At 44.5% G+C, this 24,472-nt stretch overlaps 1 protein-coding gene across 2 annotated transcripts in view; it reads left to right on the top strand.

The window, feature by feature from the left end:
- ARHGAP4 (Rho GTPase activating protein 4) overlaps nucleotides 1–24,472 on the top strand; it is a 73,756-nt gene that overhangs the window by 24,265 nt on the left and 25,019 nt on the right. For both annotated transcript variants that reach the window (XM_075260180.1, XM_075260179.1), the window contains exons 2-5: nucleotides 16,516–16,705; nucleotides 20,285–20,447; nucleotides 21,150–21,212; nucleotides 23,336–23,518. In XM_075260180.1, coding sequence (XP_075116281.1) covers nucleotides 16,516–16,705; nucleotides 20,285–20,447; nucleotides 21,150–21,212; nucleotides 23,336–23,518 — 599 coding nt within the window. The remainder of the gene's footprint in view (nucleotides 1–16,515; nucleotides 16,706–20,284; nucleotides 20,448–21,149; nucleotides 21,213–23,335; nucleotides 23,519–24,472) is intronic.

The raw sequence follows: 24,472 nt of genomic DNA, 5'->3' as shown, positions 1-24,472 counted from the left end.
GGCTGTATATGTTAACACGCAGCCCATGCTGTCAGTCATTTCCTGTTGGGGTGTAGGTTATCCTTCTTTGCAGCTCTGTGTCATTACCCTGAGCCCGCATTACAGAGAAGGGTCTGTCTCCTGTGGTTAACTGGATAGTTAGTTTAGGAAATCCATTAGATTTTCCTAGGGGAGTAAGAATCCCCTCAACCCCCCACTACCTCACCCAGATTTACAAGGCATCCCTGATGACAGAAGCCGGCAGCAATGCAGAGAATGCTGAACCTTACTGTTCATAGACTGAGGTTGAGACATATGTGTATATATAACTATATACATATATAATGTATTCCAGTAAATATCCAGGGCTCTGTGCCGCCTTTACCCCCAGCAGAGTCCTCCCTTGTCATCTGATTTGGCACTTACATCATGGTTTCTACTATTATAGTATCTATTGATATACAACTGGGCTGTCAAATTTCGACAATTTTTGCAAGGAAATATATTGCATTAACAATAGAATACTAACAAAATAGACTCTGCCAGTGTGAACACGGTGTAAGAAGCTACCAGACAAAACACAAGACTGCTACTGAACTTTGTTTGCTGACTCTCATGTCCCATCCTTGCTTCCCCTGTGTTATGTATAAAACATAAACTTAGGCGTTGGTCGCTTCTGTCAGTGCTTCAGTTTCCTTCGCCTCTAGAAATAAAATCCTGGCCGAGTAGGAAGGATAGACCTATTATTACTACCTGACATAGTAATATGGCCTGTAATATGGACATTAGTCATTCAGATCTATTTAGGCCTCCGTACACGACCACGTGCAGAGTACAGGTCAGTAGAAACAGCACGGATGACACATGGATTCGCAAAAATTGCGGCCCTTAGAAATGAATGTACTTTATCCACAATTGCTGACTACGGTCTTGTGCATGGAGCCTTAGACGGAGGATTCATTCTGACTTTTTAGCGTATTATGACAGGTGTGAATACACGTATAGCATTATATATGAACAATATACTAGTAGCCAGGGCTGTGGAGGGGAGTTGGGACCAGTTTTGGTTGGAGTCAGAGCCAGAAAAAAGCTACCAACTACCGGCTAAATAAAAAGATGAATTATTTTTAATTATATTCTAGAATTATTAATAGTAATAACAAATGTATAGCTTGTTACATATTTGCTTGTATAGGAATTCAGTCCCAGCTGGTTCCTGAATCAGAGAATCTTCTGCTTCTGTATGACCATGGTTGTCAACTATTTATGGAGGAGGTGGACTATGGAGAAATAGAGGAGTCAGAGGTGACGGTAAGGCCTACTGACTCCATAGCCCTGCTAGTCACAGTGGGTGTAGGAAGCGCAAACGTTTCGAGTCAATATTAACCTCTCAGTTCTGACAATCGCAAGAAAGAGGAAAGAGACTAAACTAACAGATCGTATACAATGCTCTAATCTTTAAAAGTGGGCTCAATGTTGGTCATGGGTTATAGCCACTGAGGTGTAAGGGGGATTTTGATGTTGTTGGCCTTCTTATATACATCCATTTAGACTGCTCATACATGAAGGAGAACTTAATGTCTGGTGGTCTAGCCTTCATCCCATGACTAGGCCAGTGCAGGTCTGAGCAGGATTTGTGTGGATGGTGGGCTTTTCAGAAGGTCTGGGGTCTGAATAGATTGTTAGATCTGATCTGGGGTCTGTATAGATGAGGATCTTGTTTGTTCTGGGTAAATTGGGATCTGATTTGGGTTTTTATAGATAAGGGCTGCGGTCTTGGGCCTGAATTGATGGTCAAGGGTCTGAATAAATGAAGCGTCTAGTTTGGAGGTCTGAACAGATGAGAGGTCTGGTATGTATATAGATTGGAATATGGTCTGATGTCTTTTTATTTTTTATTTTTATTTTTTTAAATGTAGATTTTGTGCCCCACATAGAGCTCACAATGTACATTTTTCCCTATCAGTATGTCTTTGGAATATGGGATGGAAATCCATGCAAACACGAACATACAAACTCCTTGCAGATGGTTTTATGCCCTTGGCGGGATTTGAACACCAGGACTCCAGCGCTGCAGGGCTGCAATGCTAACCACTGAGCCACCGTGTGGCCCCTGTCTGATGTCTTTTTAGAAGTGGGAGTCTATGTTGGGGTTCATATCAGTCTGAGGACTGTATCAATGGCGAATTCCTCAAGCCTGGGGTTTGTAAGGATGAGTAGATCTGGGGTCTGTATAGATGGAAGGTCTGGGTTCTGTAGAGATGGAAGGTCTGGGTTCTGTAGAGATGGAAGGTCGGGGGTCTGTAGAGATGGAAGGTCGGGGGTCTGTATAGATGGAAGGTCTGGGGTCTGTAGAGATGGAAGGTTGGGGGTCTTTATAAGAGTAGGGCTACACGGTTTGTCGTGTGACAAGTCACAAGTAAGTTGAAAAACCAAAAACATTTGTGTAACTTGTCTGTGACATATCTATTATAAAGCTGCGATTTAGTTGTAAAAAACACAGAAGTCGCAGTTGTTGGTAACTTCCTTTGCATTATAGTTTGTGATGGAAAGGTCACAAGAAACTTGTAAACTTCGACTGAAAATCCTACGGGGTTAGACATGCATCACAGTGCAGGAGATTGTATATTGCAAAGAAACCATATTGATAATTGAGAATGCGACATTGTGATGTTGATGCATGTCGCTGTGTATTAGGGGTGACCTGTATTTACCGCATCCCGTATGTTGCCTATATTCAATGTCAGGGGTGCTAAAGGGGATCATACGTATTATTCATGATTCAGATGCTGCAGGTCAGGGAACGTGTCCTATATATGTTGCCCAGGCATTTTCAGAATCTCCCTTACGCCTGTCCTTAAAAGTTGGCAAGCATGCAAACATATTAGTTGGTCTGATTTATACATAGAGAATTGTCTGAATCGGCGATACGTTGACATATTGTATATAAGGAAGAAACACAACAGTACCAAGCCCTAGGAGCTCATCACCACCAGAATACCCACTGCCAGCTACATGTAAAAGGTCATGCTTCCTGTAAACATCAGCTCATTTCTTTGTTCCTATGCAGTCACAGTCCACTGCTATTTACTGTCAGTGGGCACGGTGCCAGTATATGCTATGCCCATTAATATCCATTGTCAAACATTGGCAGCGGCATTCCTGTAATAGACGCAGTTACAATGCATGTAGATCTATTATTGAGGATTCTCATAAAAACTTATTTTCTTTGCATAAAGGTTTCCTTGTACTTTTTGGAGGAAATGCACAGTTTTGAAATGTGGTTTTACTTCCTCTTTCTGACATATTTTCACTTCTTCTGGCAGTTTACAGAGAGCAGAGCTCATAGGGCCTGCAGCCAAGTCTCCTTATCCACCCATGGTCCACCCTACACTGGACAGGATTCCCTGTAAAGATCAGTGGGCACTCATCTGGAGAAAAATGTGAACGTTTCTACGTGTCCTTCCTATGAACGTTCACACTGAAGCTTCTGAAAAGTGGCCAGACTCTGAAACCCCTTGGAGATAACCCTAGAGCGATGGTCTCAGACCACAGATAAAATTGCAGTGAAAAAGGGAATTAAAATGACATAAAGGCAGGGATACATACTATGGATTATATTTACATGTACGTCAGAGTTCATCTTTTGGTTTTCGGCACTACAGCACTGTCATCCTCAATAGACCCTTGCCAACACTGCAGCTGTCACAAGCCTCATGTGGGGTACTTGGGGATGTCATCACCACAACCCCAGTTTCTCTGTGTGTATGGTGACCCCAACCACCCTACATGACCACTTTTGCGGGTTTCGAAAAACCTGCTGTAGGGTTTTCGTTTCAGATGGCAGATGCCCTTAGAAAACAACTGAGTTTGTTCGGCCAAGCATTTTTCCGGCCGCAAAATTATGGGTGCAAAATTACGCGGCGTATACGCTCGTAACTCCCATTGAAATTAATGGGATCTTTTTGAGCGCGCAAACTGCTGACACGCGTATACGTGCCACATTGGGCTCCACTTTACTATGTGTGAATTCCCCCTTACATGTGGACCATTCAGAGAAATGAATGGGTGGCTCGAGTATTTCAGAGTTGGAGACCTTCTGGAGTATGAGCTGGAAACCCTCTCTATTCTGGCTTATGGGGCAAATTGTAAAGGTTAATAAAATAAAACAATGACCTAGAAATGTGAGTAAATTTGGTCAGAAGGTACAATGCTACAGATTCTAGCCAAGCTAGTCAGCAAATTCTCATATTATTCTGGTGGACACCAAACCAGGCCAGGTTCACACCACTGATCTTGAGTTTGCTTCACACAGTATACCCCATTGAAAATGTCTTTTCAATAGGCAGGTGTCTAAACTTTGAGGTACCTCCCTTGGGAAGGGCTTCTAAGCAGTTGTATAGAACTAAGAACTCCACATGTTGTACTTGCCACCTGACCTCCATGCCTGGTAGGGGTGCTATTGACCCACAACATGAAGTAAGACATATAAGTGGACACCGGTGTGACCTGGCACGCTATAGAGCATGACGTCAACAAGATGTAGATGGTTGTCCCAATTATAGCTTCTGCACCTGGCCCTGGAGCTTCAAGAAACGCCTAAGTGACAGGTTGCTGTAATTTTAAGGTTTTGTACATTATGTGGACTCCTTGGCTTCATATCCTTCCCTTACAGGGTCATTTTTGTGCAGCCCAAAAGGCAATTCGACATAAATTAAGACTCGTCCTAGGAATGTTTTTGACCTCAATATTCTTCCAGATCTGCCCCCTGGCCTCTAATTACCAACGTGAATCATCAGACTCCAGGATTAGAAGCCGCTTTGACATATGGATGGACCAGAGTGGTTATCACACCCTGTAATGATGTGAAAAGTAATTCCGGTCCTGGATGTTATACTGTGGCGTTTCTAACCAGGAATATAGAGCGAGCTATTCTTGGTTGTCTACACGGAAATAGATGAGATCTGTTTAAGCCCTAAGGCTAATTATGTATGAGGAACGGTTCACGCTCTGGATAGTCCGCACTCCCAGGATTCGTGAAGGCACGGCCTAAGCACCTTTTGTTTCTTCTTCGTGTTTATATTTATACTTATTGATCTTCTGCCGCTCTCTCTATAGTCCTACTATGACCTTTCCACTAATATCTCTGATGTGTCATGTTTTCGAGCTTTGTACACGGTGACATTTTGAGTACCGTATTTTCTGGCGTATAAAACGACTTTTTAACCCCCAAAACTTTTCTGAAAAGTTGCGGGTCGTCTTAGAAGTAGGATTAGAAAACAAGGGTCTTCTTCTAAGTGCATTTCCTATGGCATCCTTGACAAAGGCCCCAACTGGCATGAGGTGCATCTAAAGGGGTTGTACCATTGTTAAGTCCACTTATCCCCTATGTACAGCATAGAGTATTAGACCGCTCAAAGTATTAGACCGCTCGAGGTCTGACCTTCGGGAACCCCAGTGATTCGGAGAATGGGGGATTGAAAGTCGCCCACGCCTCCGCTGTGCGAATGGGGTGTCAGTGTACTTGCATGACAGGTTCTCTGTTCACTGTTATGGGGCTGCTAGGACTGCAGTCTCTGGCATCCATATAGCAGTGAATGGGGCACCGGTCATGCTGGTACACAATGAGTATAGTGCATATATAGTAAGTGAGTAGTAGGAACCCCCATATCAGACACAGTAAGCAAAATTGAGAAGGCCGATTGTTCAGGAACTTGAATTATGTGACAAGTCTATGTTTTTTGGCTGGAGACTTGCAAATCTGCTGTGCTATGTATTATGCTTTGTATGGCATGTACTTTAGTTGCTTACTTGACAATTTGTGTTATCAGCTCCTCTCATGACGGACTTTCACAGAAGCAAAACTCTTATTTCCTGAAAAAAAAAACCCATAGCTATTGTGAGAACTCAGATCACAGAAGGACATATAAATATATTGTGCTGTGTAATGTTTCGTAAATGGAAGTATATTGCTACATGTATCCATGAATGGATGGACTTCATATTCTATCTGGTATATAGTCCTTTAAACCTACCATTCCTCCCTTCTCCAGTTGACCTTTGACCCTTCACAAATCTGACTTCATGAAGTAGAGGTCATTTAGTGCTTCCTGGAGTAAGAGGGGGGGTTGGTTGTGGTTCAGAAAGTCAATGCAACAGTGTAGGGGGTCTTGCACTTAAGACCAGATGTCACTCCTAGTTCCGGCACACAAGAGAGAAGATGTTGAGCTCTCAGTGGAGACCTAAATGGGTCAAGCCTGAATTGTCCAGATCCCTAGGGGTGGACGCTTTTAGCTGTAAATTTGGAAGGTATTTAACCTGATGAGATGGAATTCTGTCCTTGGTTATGTGATGTCACTATGTATTGCAATTTGACTAATGGCGTGACCAGTAATTGGTGGGTACTCCCCTTACTCATCTGCATTGCTTATGGTGTGTTATTTACAAATCCGTAGATACAGCCAAGAGGGAGACATTGAATATGATGGATAGTTAGATTCCAGTACACATAATGCGTTCATATATTTATATATACAAGTATATACTGTATATACAGCACATGCTCACCTAAAAACTCAATTTTACTGTTTACTTATAGAATAGCCTACATAAAATACACATTTTGTGAATACACAAAATTAAAGGTTTTCTGTATTAAAATTATTGGTGACACCCTACGGATACATCAATCTCAGGTTGGTGAGGGTCCGACATCCAGCCCCCCCCCCCCCCCCCCCCACCGTTCAGCTGTTCTCAGCAGCTGATACACAGAGAATGGAACAGGAAATAGTCAGCACCGTTCAGCATCGTTTGGTGGCTGATCTGAGTCACTAAAGTGAATTTAAGTGAATGGAGCAGATCTGCAGTACCCTGGTCTGGCCACTACACAGAGAACAACGCTCTCTGCTTCCTGCTCCATTCTCTGTGTATGAGCTGCTGAGAACAGCTGATCGGTGGGGAGGTTGGGGGTCGGACCCCAATTAAGCTGATATTCATGAATTATCCTTTGGATAAGTCATTAATATTTTTAGCCCGGAAAACCCCTTTAATGAGTTACAGGCTGTGTTAAAGTTCACAGCAGAATTAACCATTTTTTTGACTTTCAGAGCGGGAATTCCTTTCTTTACCCAGTTCCTGCTCTGATAAATTTCACTTTGGGACATGTTATCTTTACATCAAACATTATATAAACATATGGGGTTGGGAATACTGTGGATTAGTGTGTCTTTGTATCACTTGTCACTGGTTTCCAGCAGCAAGCAGCAGAATTGTTAGTGCAGCTCTTGAAGGTATATGAATAAATTGACAACTGGGTGTTACTTGAGCCTTGTAAGCTCACAGTGTCCAGTCAGTGCTGCAGATGTCCGACTGCAGTAGCACAAGGGGAATGGCAATGCTTACTTATTAATTAATGTATACCTTTCCAAGAGGCATAAAAGAGGAATGGCACAATACAACGTTCTAGGAAAAGATGCCCAAGACGTGATATTTCATGGGGAACGCAAAAATGTACTAATTTGTAAGGGTCAGTATTACTAGAGCTCAAGGTTAGAAGAATATATAGCGACAGTGTGTACTGTGAGGCTGTCTGGGTAGTTTGCTCTGCAGGTAGGTTGCCACTTTAGGCTATTTATAGTATATATACTGCTGTGCTGAGGCTCTGTGTGCGCTTTACATTGTAAAGGTCATAGGATATGTCACCAGTTGTCCCATGTTGATCTGCAAAAATGCGCCCTGTGCAGTCAGTGTATGGCTGTTAATATTAGTATTAGTAATAATAATAATAATAATAATAATAAAATCTATATTTTGAACTCACACATTAAGCATCCTGAAGGTGTTTTCTAAAACCTTTTACAGTAAAATAAATGCAAATGCTAAAAGGAAGAACCATATGCCTAGCACCTAGGGTGTGGGCAGTCGTGAATGTTTCTGCTTCATTGTAGTGCTAGTTTACTAATCCAAGCAGACATGGAAGGCCCTAGGGCAGTGGTTCTCAACCTTTCTAATGCCGTGACCCCGCAATACAGTTCCTCATGTTGCGGTGACCCCATTCAGTTTGGAACACGCGTCCATAATGGCATGCGTTCCAGCTGAATAGCGCTGCTGCAGACAGTAGCGCAGCTTCTCAGTAGCTAAAGCCATCAGAAATATGTATTTTCTGATGGCTTTAGGCATACCTCCCAACTTTTGAAGATTAGAAAGAGGGACAAAATATGCGGCGCCCACTTTTATTTAGACTCCGCCCATTCTCATTCATTTTTCATGTGCTCCCACACAGTATAATCCTCCTACAGTCACCCGTACATTATATGTCCCTCCATCTCTACCCCCAGTGTTATGCCGTCCCCCCATTCATCTGACCCTTCATTATGTTCCACCTTAATGTTTAAAACAAAAAAAAAAAAAAAACACTTACACTCACCTTCCAGCGCTCCCCCGCCGCCTGCTCAGTCTCACTCACTCATATAGTTGTAGCCATGATGTGACGTCATCACATCGCGGCTACACACACAGAAGCCGCAGCACAGCGTTAAAGCAAGAGCTGGCTGTGTCAGCTCCTGCTTTAATCGCCTGTGTTTTCAACTCATCGGCGTCCTCCGGGCGCCGATCAGTTGAATCCGGGATGGTTGGGAGGTATGTGGCGACCCCTGTGTTTTGGTCGTTGGACCCCCGCCGGGGTCGCGATCCACAGCTTGAGAACCGCTGCCCTAGGGCGTCAGCAGGGCCGCCATTAGGAATTTTGGGGCCCCATACAGCCTAAGTGTCTGCCCCCCCCCCCCGGCTGCCGCCATTTTAAAACTACTTTATTTTGCGACCTACCAATTCTGTACTACATTTCCCTTTATTTAGCAGCATTACAAGGCTTCATCAGATTCTATTTGCAGGTATAATCTGCTACATGTGACAGCGCCTATAGAGAGCCAACACCATCTATAAGAGCCCTCCTAATAAATCCTCAGGGCTTTTTCACATTGCGTTTTTGGCCTCCCTTGCCGGGATACGTTGGTAACCAGTCAGAATCAGCTGTCAACTTATCCCTGCACGATGAACTGGCCATTAAAAAAAAGGGGGGGGGCCTGCAGTTCTCCGTGCAGGGATAAGTGGGGAGCTGATTGTGACTGGTTACCAATGTATCCCGGCAAGGGAAGCCAAAAACGCAACGTGAATACTCCTTTAAAGTGAGTTTCATGTCTCCCACCCAATCTCTGCCCCCAGATTCATGTCCGCCCATCCATTTCTGCCCCCAGTTTCATGTTCCCCCCCTCCATCTCTGCCCCCAGTTTCATGTCCCCTCCATCTCTACCCCAAGATTCATGCCCTCCATCTCTGCCCCCATATTCATGTCCCCTCCATCTCTGTCCCCATATTCATGTCCCCTCCATCTCTGCCCCCATATTCATGTCCCCTCCATCTCTGCCCCCATATTCATGTCCCCTCCATCTCTGCCCCCATATTCATGTCCCCTCCATCTCTGCCCCCATATTCATGTCCCTCCATCTCTGCCCCCATTGTCATGCCGTCCTCTCCAACTCTGCCCCCATATTCATGTCCCCTCCATCTCTGCCCCATATTCATGTCCCTCCATCTCTGCCCCCATTGTCATGTCATCCTCTCCATCTCTGCCCCCATATTCATGTCCCCTCCATCTCTGCCCCCATTGTCATGTCGTCCTCTCCATCTCTGCCCCCATATTCATGTCCCCTCCATCTCTGCCCCCATTGTCATGTCGTCCTCTCCATCTCTGCCCCCATATTCATGTCCTCTCCATCTCTGCCCCCAGTGTCATGCCGTCCTCTCTCTGCCCCCAGTTTCACGTTCCACATTACACTGACTGACTTACCTTCTCCTTCGTTCCCTCGCAGCTCTCTGCGCGCCTCTCTCTCACTGGCGCACAGTTATAGACGCAATGTGACGTCATCACATCGCGTCTACAAGCCGGTAGCAGAGGCGGCGAAGCGAGGAGCTGACACAGGTCAGCTCCTCGCTTCAGCCGCATATGTGACAGCGAGAGAGGCGCGCAGCGGCGAAGCAAGGAGCTGACCTGTGTCAGCTCCTCGCTTCGCCGCCGGCTACTGGCTTGTAGACACGATGGCTGAAGCGAGGAGCTGACCTGTGTCAGCTCCTCGCTTCACCGCTGCTGCCGGCTACTGGCTTTTAGACGCGATGTGTTCACATCGCATCTACAAGCCAGTAGCAGCGGCAGCGGCGAAGCGAGGAGCTGACACATGTCAGCTCCTCGCTTCAGCTGCATATGTGTCCTCTGGATGCAGATCTGAGTTGAAATAGGACATACACACAATGACTGCTACGGGCGCCAGGGGGCCGGCACACGGTGGCGGGCCAAAACCGGGCCCCCCCCATTTTTCAATTTGGCCGGGCCCCTGACGCCAGTACCAGTAGTACTGCCCTATCGGCGGCCCTGGGCGTCAGTAATGGAAGGGTTAAACACAAGGAGGATGCAAGAAAGAAAGAACAGAGAAGTGCCTGTGCATGCTAGGTGACTGGGTGACTAAAACCTTTTTCCTAATAGTCTGACTTACTGCACTGTATGGACATAGAAGCCTCCATAGGCATGCTGTGACTTTTAGTTCCTCAACAGCCAAAGGCACCAACGTATTTCGAGATAATATTTAAAGTGGTATTCCCATCATAAGAATGCTTACTAACTCTCTCTGAAAGTCAGGGAGGCTCCCGGATAAGACAAACCGTAATGTGGCTGTATATAATATCCCCCTTTAGCCCTGCTAAAATTGTAATGAATGAAACCGGACAAGCGTTGGGTAAAATAGTGGGGGTCGGCCACAGCTTTATTAAATGAAGATGAACATATAAGCAGAACCTTGCGACCCCATGACCTCTTGTATGACGAGTCACCAAAATGCCCTGCCGCTGCTTGCGGTGGGCATGTTTTCAGATGTTCACGTTGTCCACTTCTTTACCAATGAAAGGGGGACAAGGTCCTGCCAATATGCCAGCTGTGACTCCTGAAAACAACATAGAAAATATAAATAACAGAATTAGAAATAATAACACCAAAACAAACACAAAAAAACAAGATATCATACAAAGTAATCAATTAAAATTATAGAGGGCTGGAAGGGTGGGAAAACAGCCTGCGTCGGCGCTGGGGAAGATCCAAAAGGAAGTCTCCGCCCAGTTTTGATACCTAAATACCCCATGTACCCGCTCCGCCGTTAAGTCGGCCGCTTGCGAGGCCAGCAGCCTGGAAGGGAGGGGGAGGAGGGGTGTAGCCAAAAAACCACGGCCGGTCAAGAGCTGACTGGCTTAAGCAGCCCGCCCACTCACAAGAGGAGACTTCTCTGACTCCCAGAAGTGTTGCCAAGATTTCTGTATGGAAGTTCTACAGAAAACAGCCCTCTGTCCTCTCACTTGGCTGAGGTCTTGGCTTGGCTGGTCTTGGCTGGGGTCTTTCTTCATGGGCGCTCTGTATAGATGGTCTGTATAGATAGAGGGACCTGCTCTGGGGTTTGTATACATGGAGGGGGGGGTTTGGATATGCTGGTTTGGGGATCTGTGAGTATAGGAATCTGGTCTTTGTCCTGTATAGCTAGAAGCCTGGGGTCTGTATAGATGGGGGTCTAATTTGTGGTGTATATAGAAGTCTGGTTTGGGGGTCTACATGGATAAGAGTCTGTTTTGTTGTATGTAGATTGATGGTCTGTTCTGTGGCCTGAATAAAGAGGATGATCTGATTTGGGGTTTTTATAGATAGGGGTTATGCTGAAGGGGGTCATGTACTATTTGTACAGTAGGTTGTAGTATTGGGTCATGTCTTATATAATTGGTGAGGCTTACAGAAAAAAATGTTCCAGTTTTGACAATCTCCCTGCTCTAAATTTGGCAAGTATGATAATAATAAAGGATGCCTCGTAGCTTTGTCATATCTGGATTTCATGACTGATAGGAGTCACTTGACCCATCACCTGAACAAGCTTGTTTCACTATTTCCGTGGCCGGGGATGCGAGCAGCTGAGACTTTGTCACAGTTCCCTACAGAATGGGGAGCATAGCTGAGAATTGGAAGGTATCTCAGCAGTGGGACTCACATCGACCCATTTTTATTGGTTGGTCTCGATGAATCTTCACCTTTATACCACTATGACCAAGAGGTCATGAAATGTCCAAAAGATATTCTATCCCTTACTATAGTATGATGATTGAAAGCGAAAGTAGCATACAATCTTCATTACATAAGTACCTTCATTTGTGACCATCAGACCTTGTACCCACAACTTTCCTAGATCCACTTGTATGACCACATCCTGGTTGCGACCATAGAAAGACGGTTATGGCTGTTTACGGTTCTCTTTTGTACATTTTTTGCAGAGCTATGTCATAGGGTATGTCATGTAATGTCTTACTTCTGATGAAAAGAACGTAAACCCAAAGAGTGCTGGATCCTGGGTGCATGTGGTCAGACAGGAAGACATAGCTACCTAAGCAGATGCTGCTTCCCCTAATGGTACTAATCAGAATTAGGCAAGGTAAAAACCTACCCGTCATAACTATGATAATAAAGAACTAGGTCCTAGTGCCCTCATCCAGTTTTCTTGTTTCGAACAGCACAGCACCCAGGGCGTCAAAGTCATGGAGTTGGGGTCAACTTTGTGTGGAGTTGGAGTAATCAGGAAATTTGACCGACTTGGACATCAAAATAAAATGATTATTTTTAGTTATATTATACAATTCTTAATTTTGTATAATTAAGTAAATGCACAGTTTGCCACATATTTACTTTCATAGAAATCAATCACTAGCATTTTGGGGAATTAGAGGAGTTTTACCGTGTCTGATTGACCATGACTGTCAACCATCTATGTTGGAGTCAGAGTCGGGCGAGAGAGGGTGACTCAGTGACCAGAACCTGTACTGAGGGTAAACGGAAATGAGTATGTGTAGATTTACTATAGTGAATAGTGTGTTGGCATATTTGGCCCACCACCCATACCATGGATGGTTGCATGTGGACTATGAAAAGACCAGCCTGAGGTACCTAGGAAGAAGTTAACCAAAAAATATATCCCTGAAATGGCTAACAAGCCTCCAGGAATCCTTCTCCAAAGAAAGTGCAAATTGCTCTTTAGTTGTGCTCCTGGAGGACCCCTCCTTAATGTTCAAGCATGGATGACCACCACAACTATAGACGTCCTAAGGGGGGGGGGGGGGGGGTCATGCAGTCAGTGTCTTTTGTTACACATAGTGAGAGCTGTCATATCCTAGCAGGAGAATTCCTGTGCAAGCGAGCGAAAGAGGCTGAATCTTAGCCCGCAGGGTGATACGACTACATGGATAAACGTCTCCCGATGAATAGAATGATACGAGGAGGCAACAGCAAGACCACTCAGTGTGTGAACAATCGGTCAGACTTTCAAGAATAACCAGCCCTGGCAAATCTTTTGAATGTAAATTGATACAATTGTGGCACTAGTGTTCTTCAAATGCCAACGTTTTGACAGCTCATGGCATGGGCCTTCATCAGAGATACCAGGTTCACTGGACGGCATGGCAGATTCTAAGACATATAGTAATCAGATGGGAAGGTTCAGAGCAATCTGATTTATTCTGCCCATATACATCTGTCTGTTGTAATGGTATAAAGTGGTATAAAGCCCAATGTCAATGATGGGCACAAAAGGGGGAACATGAGTCAGTGAATGCCCTATTTATTGCTTTGTGAAAAGGTCTCCATTAATTGAGAAAGTAATGGAAGTGAAGGAAACATTAGTCTTAGAATAGTAATTGGTATAATAGATGGCCTGTATACATTATAATGGCATAAAAGTTCCTGAGATGTCTCTTATCCGGCTCGCAGAACATCATATCTCATGTCTTTGACCATCTTAAAGGGGTCCTTTCACTACCTCCACCAACTTGAACTAGTTCCCGAGCAATCAGTGCGGTTAGTTTTGGTGCCTGATAATGTATCTAGACTCTCTCTTGCTTGATACCACCCACTAGTCATTAGGGAGTCTAGGTAGCCATCAGGCACGGAAAGTAACTGCACTGATTTTATGGGAGCAGTGGGGGCTGGAAGAAAAATTACAAGTGTGCCAGAATCAAAAAATGGTAAAAAAAAAACAGGATCGAAAACAACAACAACAACAAAAAACCAGCTGTTTACTTGTCAAAACAGTACAATGTCATGGATTCTGTATGGAAATGCAACTGGGCTCTTTTAGGGTGAATGGGGCTGATTTTCAGTACCACACACAGCCTGTGAACAGGTGTGGTGCTGTTTTCAAACCATGACCAATAATTGTTTGTGTGTTAAAGGGGTTGTCCACAATAAAGTTAAATCCCTACACAAATCTAAACACCTTCCCCTCCTACTTTCTAAATAACATAATTAATCAAAAATGTATATTTCCCCATATCCCTGGGGCCATTGTGTTAATGTCGCTACTACTCTTCCCCCCATCCACTCCATCATACTTACCTCTCCTAGGGCATGTTCACACAGAGTTTTTTGCAGGCGGATTTTGACGCGGAATCTGCCTCAAAATCCACCTGCAAAAATGGCTCCCATTAACATCAATGGGAGCCGCTCGCTTTTTTTCCCCGCTAGCTAGTATCGGAAGAAAGAAGTGAGAGCCCTATCTTGCTGTGGATTCCATGGCTGATTCAGCCACGGCGTCCGCAGCTTGAGACACACTCCTGTTTATGCCCATTCATTCGGATCTAATCAGGAGCGGGATGCCGCAACTGAATGCCGATTCTGCATCAGCATCCCATCGCAGCTAGCCGCGTGGAATGTTCACAAGGCGGAAAAGGTTACTGCAATGTTTTCCTCTGTGTGAACATACCCATAGACTTCTTCCTGCGTGACAGCTCCTCCCTGTTTTCTGACTGTTGGTGTGTGCAATAGACCCAGAGCTGCATCAAGGGAGCAGCATCAGAGACCTGCGCAGTAAAGGTGGATTGTCAGCTACAGAGCAGCTGTGGGTCTATAGCATGCACCAGCAGTCAGAAAAGAAGGATGGGCTGTCCCGCTGAAGGAAAACTGGAAGGAAGAGAGGTAAGTATGACGATATGGGGGTGGGCTGAGTTAGTTGGGAAATGCTAGTAGCAGGCGGGATAGCTAGAGAGACAGGGAGAGGGGGAGACATGAAGGGGGTGTGTGAGATGAGAGGGGTTAGTGTGGGAGTTACATAGCGTGAAGCTGAACCAGGTAAACAAATACAGAAGATACCAGGAGCTCCCAGAGATACCCAGAATTAACTCAAAATGCTGCTAAAGGTATTTGGTTGAATGTATTAACCCATTAAAAGCACTAAGGGTATGGTCACACGGCAGAAACCTTTTCCACCATGTGACCTTTCCATGCGGCTATCCGCAACGGGATGCGTCAAAATCCGCCTGCACAACACGGGACTGCAGCATCAAACATCTTGAGAGTAATCACACTGCAGTGACACTGACCTCGAGCTGCTCAGCACTGTAAATATGAGGAGTCGCACCAGTGGCGTAACTAGGAATGGCGGGGCCCCGTGGCGAACTTTTGACATGGGCCCCCCCCCCATCCCAACTGACGCCGAAGACCTCGACCGACCCCCTCCTCCGCACTCTATTATGTCCCTTACTTGCCCCTGCACACAGTATTAACCCCAATAGTGTCCCCTGCACACACAGTATTAACCCCAATAGTGTCCCCTGCACACACAGTATTAACCCCTATAGTGTCCCTTGCACACACAGTATTAACCCCAATAGTGTCCCTTGCACACAGTATTAACCCCAATAGTGGCCCCTGCACACACAGTATTAACCCCAATAGTGTCCCCTGTACACAGTATTACGTTCCTCTGTGGACACCCATAAACAATTATTATACTCTGGGGTCTTTTCAGACCCCAGAGTATAATAATCGGAGACCCGGGAAATAAAAACATAAAAAAAAAAAAAAAAACACTGTTGCTTCTTACCTGTTCCCCGGCTCCTGTGCTGTGCTGTCCTCCTCTCGCGTCCTTCGTCACATGACCCGGGAAGCATGCCGGGTTCATGTGACGTCAGAGACGTCAGACAGCAGTAGGACGGAGGCCTGGCAGGATCGCGGAGAGGTAAGTAACAGTTTTTTATGTTCCCTTACCTCTCCGGTCCGCCGATCATTATACTCGGGGGTCTGCAAAGACCCCCGAGTATAATGATAGCCCTTGTGGGGCCCGCGGTGTCACTTGCCGATCCCGGCCCAGCCAGGATCGGCAAGTGAATAGGGCCCGTAACTGCCTATTGAAAAAAAAACGCAGCGGTAGCGGCTGTCACCGGACCCCCTAATGGCCCGGGCCCTGTGGCAGCTGCTACTGCTGCTACCACGGTAGTTACGCCACTGAGCCGCACTTATAGTATACACCAAAATAATACATGTGATGTGATGAAAACCTCTGCAGAATGTGTTGGTGCTATATAAGTGTTATAGTCACCACCCTGTATCATATAAATGTAAAAGAACAGAGTAGTGTTTGTCTTATTAGCAATATAAGGTGTTAATATGTTTTCTTGTCTTCCTTTCTATAGAGATCCGCAGCCAGCTGATTGAACAAGGTAAATGTATAGACGCTCAGGTGGAGCATCGGCAACAATTGCTTCAAGAATTGAGTGAATTTCTGCGCAGGAAGGCAGAGATCAACCTGGAATATTCCCGCAGTCTTGAGAAGCTTTGTGATCGCTTCTCCTCCAAAATCCGTAACTCAAAGGAACATCAAAGGTAATGGCAAAATAAATTATTTCATCACCTGCACCAAATGTAGTTCTTAGCATCTGTTAATAGGCCCTGCTCCACTGATACCAGCACAGTTAAAAAATTTTCTATAACCTCCACCATTCCCAAGCAACAAGTGCCGGTAGTTTTGAGGCTCGATGTGCTATTTAAGCTCTGTAATGTGAGAAGGGCGGGGTCAGGCAGGGGGTGTGATTCAGACCTCCAATCAGAGGCAGACAGTGTCAGAGCTCAGAATCACACCCCTTGTCTTTTCCTTCCTGACAGTATATCAGACACCAAAACTAACAGCATTGATTGCTCAGGAAAGGTGGGGGCTAGAGAAAAAAAACTGAGCTGTTCCAGTGAAGTAAAAAGCTGGAATTGTTGGATGTGGTGAAAGGTCCATTTTAAGTATTGACAACCTGTCACTGATAACAAAGGGAGATATCGCCAGTTCATGCTGCATATAAAGTAGTATATACCGTATTTTTCGGACTATAAGACGCACTTTTTTTCCCCAAAATTTGGGGGGAAAAGAAGGGTGCGTCTTATAGTCTGAATGTAGCGCCTGGCACCCGCCGTAATAGAGAGGCGAATGCCGGCAAGGGATAGACGCCGGCACAGGTGCCGGGGCCTGAGACATCGCTGCGCTCCTCTGCCCTGCATGAAGCCAGCAGCGGCAGGGGCGATGCTATTCCGCTCCTCGATCCCCCCGCCGCTGGCTTCATGCAGGGCAGAGGAGCGCAGCGATGTCTCAGGCCCCGGCGTCTATCCCGTGCCGGCATCCGCCTCTCTAGTACAGCGGATGCCGGGTCAGTATCGGTGGCCCCTTCTCCCCCGGGGCCGGTCCCCACGGCCCCGTACCTGTAAAGTTGCAGGCCGGCTCCTGCGCGGCGATATCGCAGGAGCCGACCTGTTCGGGTGACAGCCGGGAGCCTAATGAGGCTCCCAGGCCTGTCACTGCTATATTAGTATTACGGCTGGTCTCTATGACCAGCCGTAATACTAATAGACAGAATGTCCCATAGACGGCAATACAGTTGGGACTTGCAATCAAGTGACCGCAGGTTCAAGCCCCCGGGGGGGAATAAAATAGTAATAAAAAAAAAAAAAAAAAAGCTTTAAAAATATATAATAAAAATATACAATAAATGTTCTAAATCACCTCCTGTCCCTAGAATATATATATAAAAGTAGAAAATCATATGTCATAAACCACCAGGTTTTTTTTTCAATACAAGGTGATCTAAGCAATAGATAGTCCCCAAAATGTTATAACTAAAAAGTACTTCTGGCCCCGCAAAAAAAAAAAAACACTCTATGCATCCCCGTACAGCTGCAGGGTCACCTGTCAATGTGGCCTTGCAGCTGTTACAAAACTACAACTCCCATATATTAAATATTTTACCATTTTTTGCTTCAAATTTTTTTTCCCTATTTTCCTCCTCTAAAACCTAGGTGCGTCTTATAGTCCGAAAAATACGGTAATTGCCGATTGTGTGTTCAACTGGTGATATCTCAGTTTGTGCCAATGCTAGAAGCGAGATCTTGGTGGCATATGAAAACAGAGAATCTCAGCTTGTATATGACATCAGAACCAGTTCTAGGTATAAAACTAGAGATACAGTCCTATGAAAAAGTTTGGGCACCCCTATTAATCTTAATCATTTTTAGTTCTAAATATTTTGGTGTTTGCAACAGCCATTTCAGTTTGATATATCTAATAACTGATGGACACAGTAATATTTCAGGATTGAAATGAGGTTTATTGTACTAACAGAAAATGCGCAATATGCATTAAACCAAAATTTGACCGGTGCAAAAATATGGGCACCTCAACAGAAAAGTGACATTAATATTTAGTACATCCTCCTTTTGCAAAGATAACAGCCTCTAGTTGCTTCCTGTAGCTTTTAATCAGTTCCTGGATCCTGGATGAAGGTATTTTGGACCATTTCTTTCTACAAAACAATTCAAGTTCAGTTAAGTTTGATGGTCGCCGAACATGGACAGCCCGCTCTCAAATGATCTGAAAACAAAGATTGTTCAACATATTTGTTCAGGGGAAGGATACAAAACGTTGTCTCAGAGATTTAACCTGTCAGTTTCCACTGTGAGGAACATAGTAAGGAAATGGAAGACCACAGGGACAGTTCTTGTTAAGCCCAGAAGTGGCAGGCCAAGAAAAATATCAGAAAGGCAGAGAAGAAGAATGGTGAGAACAGTCAAGGACAATCCACAGAGCACCTCCAAAGAGCTGCAGCATCATCTTGCTGCAGATGGTGTCACTGTGCATCGGTCAACTATACAGCGCACTTTGCACAAATAGAAGCTGTATGGGAGAGTGATGAGAAAGAAGCCGTTTCTGCACGTACGCCACAAATAGAGTTGCCTGAGGTATGAAAAAGCACATTTGGACAAGGCAGCTTCATTTTGGTAACAAAAATTGAGTTGTTTGGTTATAAAAAAAGGCGTTATGCATGGCGTCCAAAAAGAAACAGCATTCCAAGAAAAACACATGCTACCCACTGTAAAATTTGGTGGAGGTTCCATCATGCTTTTGGGCTGTGTGGCCAATGCCGGCATCGGGAATCTTGTTAAAGTTGAGAGTCGCATGGATTCCACTCAGTATCAGCAGATTCTTGAGAATAATGTTCAAGAATCAGTGACGAAGTTGAAGTTACGCCGGGGATGGATATTTCAGCAAGACAATGATCCAAAACACCGCTCCAAATCCTCAGGCATTCATGCAGAGGAACAATTACAATGTTCTGGAATGGCCATCCCAGTCCCCAGACCTGAATATCATTGAACATCTGTGGGATGATTTGAAGCGGGCTGTCCATGCTCGGCGACCATCTAACTTAACTGAACTTGAATTGTTTGTCCAAAATACCTTTATCCAGGATCCAGGAACTGATTAAAAGCTACAGGAAGTGACTAGAGGCTGTTATCTTTGCAAAAGGAGGATCTACTAAATATTAATGTCACTTTTCTGTTGAGGTGCCCATACTTTTGCACCGGTCAAATTTTGGTTTAATGCATATTGCACATTTTCTGTTAGTACAATAAAACTCATTTCAGTCCTGAAATATTACTGTGTCCATCAGTTATTAGATATATCAAACTGAAATGGCTGTTGCAAATACCAAAATATTTAGAACTAAAAATGATTAAGATTAATAGGGGTGCCCAAACTTTTTCATAGGACTGTATCGTAGAACTATTTGACATGACCTCCCTCTAGCTTCAGCCTCTCTATTCAGTGTAAGTAAATTGATAACTCAACAAACATTCATTTGATGACTGGTACCTCTGTACATATTGTAGTAGAGGGATGCAAAGATGGAGATGATGAATAGGTGTGATCATAGGGTCCCAACCCAAAATTTCAGCAAAGATGGAACGTCACACGTCAGATGTGCAAAGTGTAGATTTTTATTGCGTAGGCTCTACGCAATAAAAATCTACACTTTGCACATCTGACGTGTGACGTTCCATCTGTACATATTGTATGCACACTCAATTCATCTGCACATGCGTGTGTTCTGAATTGAGAGAGCCACTGTTTTTTTCTCTCTTTAGGAAGGAGCAGACCCTTCTGTCCCCGGTCAACTGCTTGTACATGATATTAAACCACACACGTCAGGAAAGCCGGGATTATGCCGCCCTTAGCGATGTCTACAGCTCACATCTCATTCCACGTCTCACACATACCGGGGAAGACCTTGTGCGCCTCACAAAGAAGGTATGGTCTGGATGAAAAAAAAGAAGGATTCTGATGAATAAGTGGAGGGATTGCTTATAGTGACTACAATATGGCCGCCATAGGTTATCACCCAGCTTTGCCAATCTATTTATGCATTGATACAAGAAGATGTATGACTTGATATTGGACGGCTTGTTGACCCCCGAGGAGGCCATAATTATACTTACCACCATTTTAATGGACCCATTATAGTCAATGGGGTTATTCACATGTCCATTTTTTTGACAGATGGAGAGACACTGAAAAAAAAATTGTGGCTTACACTTTTTCTCATTTCTCTACCATTTGGGTCTGTGGGTCATCCATGTGCTGTCTGATTTTTACAAATACATTACTATGGGATTGCTAAAAATAAAAAAAAAAATAAAAAAATAAAAAAAATTGAAATATGGATGGCACACGGATTGGTCACGGATGGCACACGGAAATCCGTCCACCAAACAGATAGTGAAAAATTATAAAATGAAAGAATTTTTTATTTTTTTTCTTAAATGTTACCACCCCTCCCCCAGTGTCTTCTCTGCTCTAAATATACATGATTATTTTTGTCACAAATCTCTCAATCTCTGTGGGTTTCAGGCGATGTCACTGCATAATGCGACATTTACATAACTATTTCCATATCTATTTACAGATAGTTCTGCTTAACTCGTCGCCTTATGGTGTTTTCTTCCCCCACAGAGTAAAGATATTGGCGCTCAGCAGCAGGAGGATCTCATGAAGCTGGTGTCTGAGTTGCAAGGGGTGAGTATGGGTGGGAGACAGACGAGAAGTCGCCATAACATAAGTCACATCTGGCCCAGTCATCTGTCATGTATTTTGAACATGTCACTCATGTGGCTGTCAATGTGCAAAACAGAGGGGCATTCTGGGTAACGCCATAGGCACAGCAGCTAAGTGACGTGAGTCATGGTCTGATATAGACTTGTGCTGACTCAAACATCCAGATTGGGCCGCTGTTCTCTAGTTAACCCTGGATACATACGTATTATTGGGGCATATTCTCACTCTTGTAATAGACCAAGCTTCTTTACAGTAAGAGCGGTGAGCATAGATATGGAGGTCGTGATGGATGAAAGCTCGCAAAAGTTCAAGAGGATCCTGGATGAATTTGATAAAAATATCACAAGATGTGGGAACTAATATTTATAGGGCAATCCAGGGATTTAGACATTCAGATCTGAGAAGGAATTTGTCCAAAAATATGGGATATTTGGTGCCCATCTCATGTAGTTCTACAGGGTTCTATAGTAGGGTCAGGTGATTTATCAAAAAATAACCGAATCATCCAGGATCACTGACAAGATTTTGATCACATCACTTATTTTGGATTGGCTGTTACAATATTTGCGAGGTTCCACCTGCAGTTTCATTTGGACCTAACACATCTGAATTGGACCTGCTATTATTATACTCTTCAGATCTGGAATATAATGATTGGAGGTCCAGAGAAGGTGATCACACATAAAAAACAGTGTTACTCACCTCTCCTGGGCTCTGGCGTGACTCTCTGCTCTCTTCCAGTCTTCTGACTGATGTCAGGGCCCAATCACAGTCCTCAGTGGATCATGTTTCACAACACTGCGTGATGCTATGACTGGTCCTCAGAGATTCCTGACTTCAGTCAGAACACCTGAAGTCAGCAGGGACTCGAACCTGAGCCCAGGGGAGGTGAGTAACTTTGTTAGGTTTGATCAACTTCCCTGGGCCTTAGCTTTTTATACTCTGGGTTCTGAAGAGTCTCCAGAATATAATAGCAGTTTCGGTTCGGTTGTATTCGAATAAAACCACCCACCACATATTCATACTATAAAAGAGCATGGTTTAAGAGGGGCGTGATCTAAATAATAGACCTAAATAATAATATTTATCCAACCTTATCAACTATGTTACTAAGTAGGTTGCTGTTTTTGGAATCTTGTATCCAAGGCTGCCATAAAGTAGTCAGCTGAATCCATGGGGAATTGTAGTTCTGAGTGTAAAGAGAATTACGGTACAATATTCTAATGGACTTGAAGTCATTATTACAGTGCTATAAAACTCACACGCACCCTTGCACGCTCGCCACTATCTTCTGATTTGCCACTAATGATTTTGGAGGATTTTCATTATGGACTCCTCCTCCACTCTGGAGATCGTGTGGCCATAATTTCCCTAAATTAATGAAATGTCACAATGTTAAATAAAATCTTTAATTGCATGGTCCCACTATAGATACCTACCCCTTATCCATATTGCTGGACCCCCGCTCCCCCTCCCACCACAACAGTCACAATAACCTGAGTGCTCTGTATAAATGGAGCGGTGGTTCACATGTGTGGCCACCGCTCCATTTAGTTTTATGGTATCTCGTAAAAGTGAATAGAGCAGTGTAATCTTTTTTCATGCCAGAATTCTGGCAGATTGTTTGGATCCCCTACTCCTAAGAAGGACAACCTGTACCCCATCCTCCATGTGTCTGCACATAAGATGAATGCGCAAATAAGATGCTGTCACAGGTAACGCTGAAAAAAATCCATCCATATTACATCTAGTTGACATTTCCTCGGATTGTACATGTTCTCTTTCCACATCTTCATTTCTTGATTATGAGGATAGGAGACATTCAATGCATTAGTTATGTCCTGGATCTTCTGCCTTAATGACACCCCAGGGCTTCTACATCTCACATCATCAAGGTGTAGTAGTAGTTAATATCTGCCTTAAGGATTTTTAGAAAGGAATAGGCAAATAAGTCCTTGGTTATAAAAAAGGAACTTTCTTGTAGAGTTCTTCCTCCAGCTATGTAGACTACAATATAACTAGGGAGAAGGACCTTCTAATGGCCTGGTGAGAGATGACTTTTCTTCTTCTCTTCTCATTGACAGGCCATGAAGACGTACCAGCTGTATCACAATGACTGTCTGAACTCTGAGCACAAACTACGGGAGGCAGAGAAGCAGGATGAAAAGCGCACAGGCAAAGTAAGCGAGCAAACAGCGAGCTCCCCAGTGGCTGAGAGGGGGCCAAGACGTAGCTCACTGAAGAAGAGCGAGAGGCTGGTTGAGAAGGTAAGGGACAATGTAAGGGGACACTAAGCCTAGAAATGAATGCTAAAAGTGAAGAAGAAATATAGTCGCCCTCACTAGTGGTCAGTCTATAGGATTTTCTGCATTATACTGACACAAACAGGTTTGCAGAAATCCAGGAGAGAACGCAGGGGTTAATCTTGTACTGTTCAGCTTCATTTTAAGCCAAACACCATTTGAGGGTCAAGGAGACAGGGCTTATTGGGAATCTCTCCCAAACCCAGCGTCCTTGCCAAGATATTGTTGCTTTTGTCAGTATGCAAATGAGCTTTTTGGAGCAATGAGGATGTTGCCTCTTACTGTTTTGGAGCAATGACAGCACCCTCATTGCTCCAGATAGCTAATTTGCATATTGAAAAGAACAGGACTATCATGGAAAGGAAGGCACTGACTCACAACTTATCTATCTGTAGGGCTGGGTTAATATGCAGGTTCAGGAGACAGACTCCCTTTAATGGTCTTTTTGTTTGGCTGCAGACAGGGGAGGCTCCTGCTGCAGCCAGTTGTCTTGCAGCCAGCTACAGTACAGTGATCAGGGGGGACATGGCTGATGTCCTGTAACACCTACAGAAGATGTTATATATTCTTCAGTTTTAACTGTAATTTGAGAAAAAAAAGGATCAAAAGAAAAGTAGAAGATTAGAGGAGTAAGGGCTAGTTCACACGTGAACTGCCCGCGCGGGTTTTGACACAGAGAGAGACGCGGCGAGCCGCGTCTCTCTCTTGTCAAAACCCGCCCACCGCGACCATCGCTGTCGCGCCTTAACCCTCTGCTGTCGGCTCAAATGAATGAGCCGACATAGGAGGGAGCTGCCGGGGGCGGAAGCCGCGCGGCTGAACCTGCGCGGCTTCCGCCTGAAGAAAGGACATGTCCTTTCTTTTCTCCGCTAGCAGCAGCTCGCCGCTAGCGGAGAACAGAAGCCCGGCGGTCTCCAT

This window comes from Leptodactylus fuscus, chromosome 11, assembly GCF_031893055.1.
Source record: "Leptodactylus fuscus isolate aLepFus1 chromosome 11, aLepFus1.hap2, whole genome shotgun sequence".
NCBI lineage: Eukaryota > Metazoa > Chordata > Amphibia > Anura > Leptodactylidae > Leptodactylus > Leptodactylus fuscus.
Note: the sequence above shows the minus strand (reverse complement) of the source record. Positions and strands in the feature narration are given on the sequence as shown.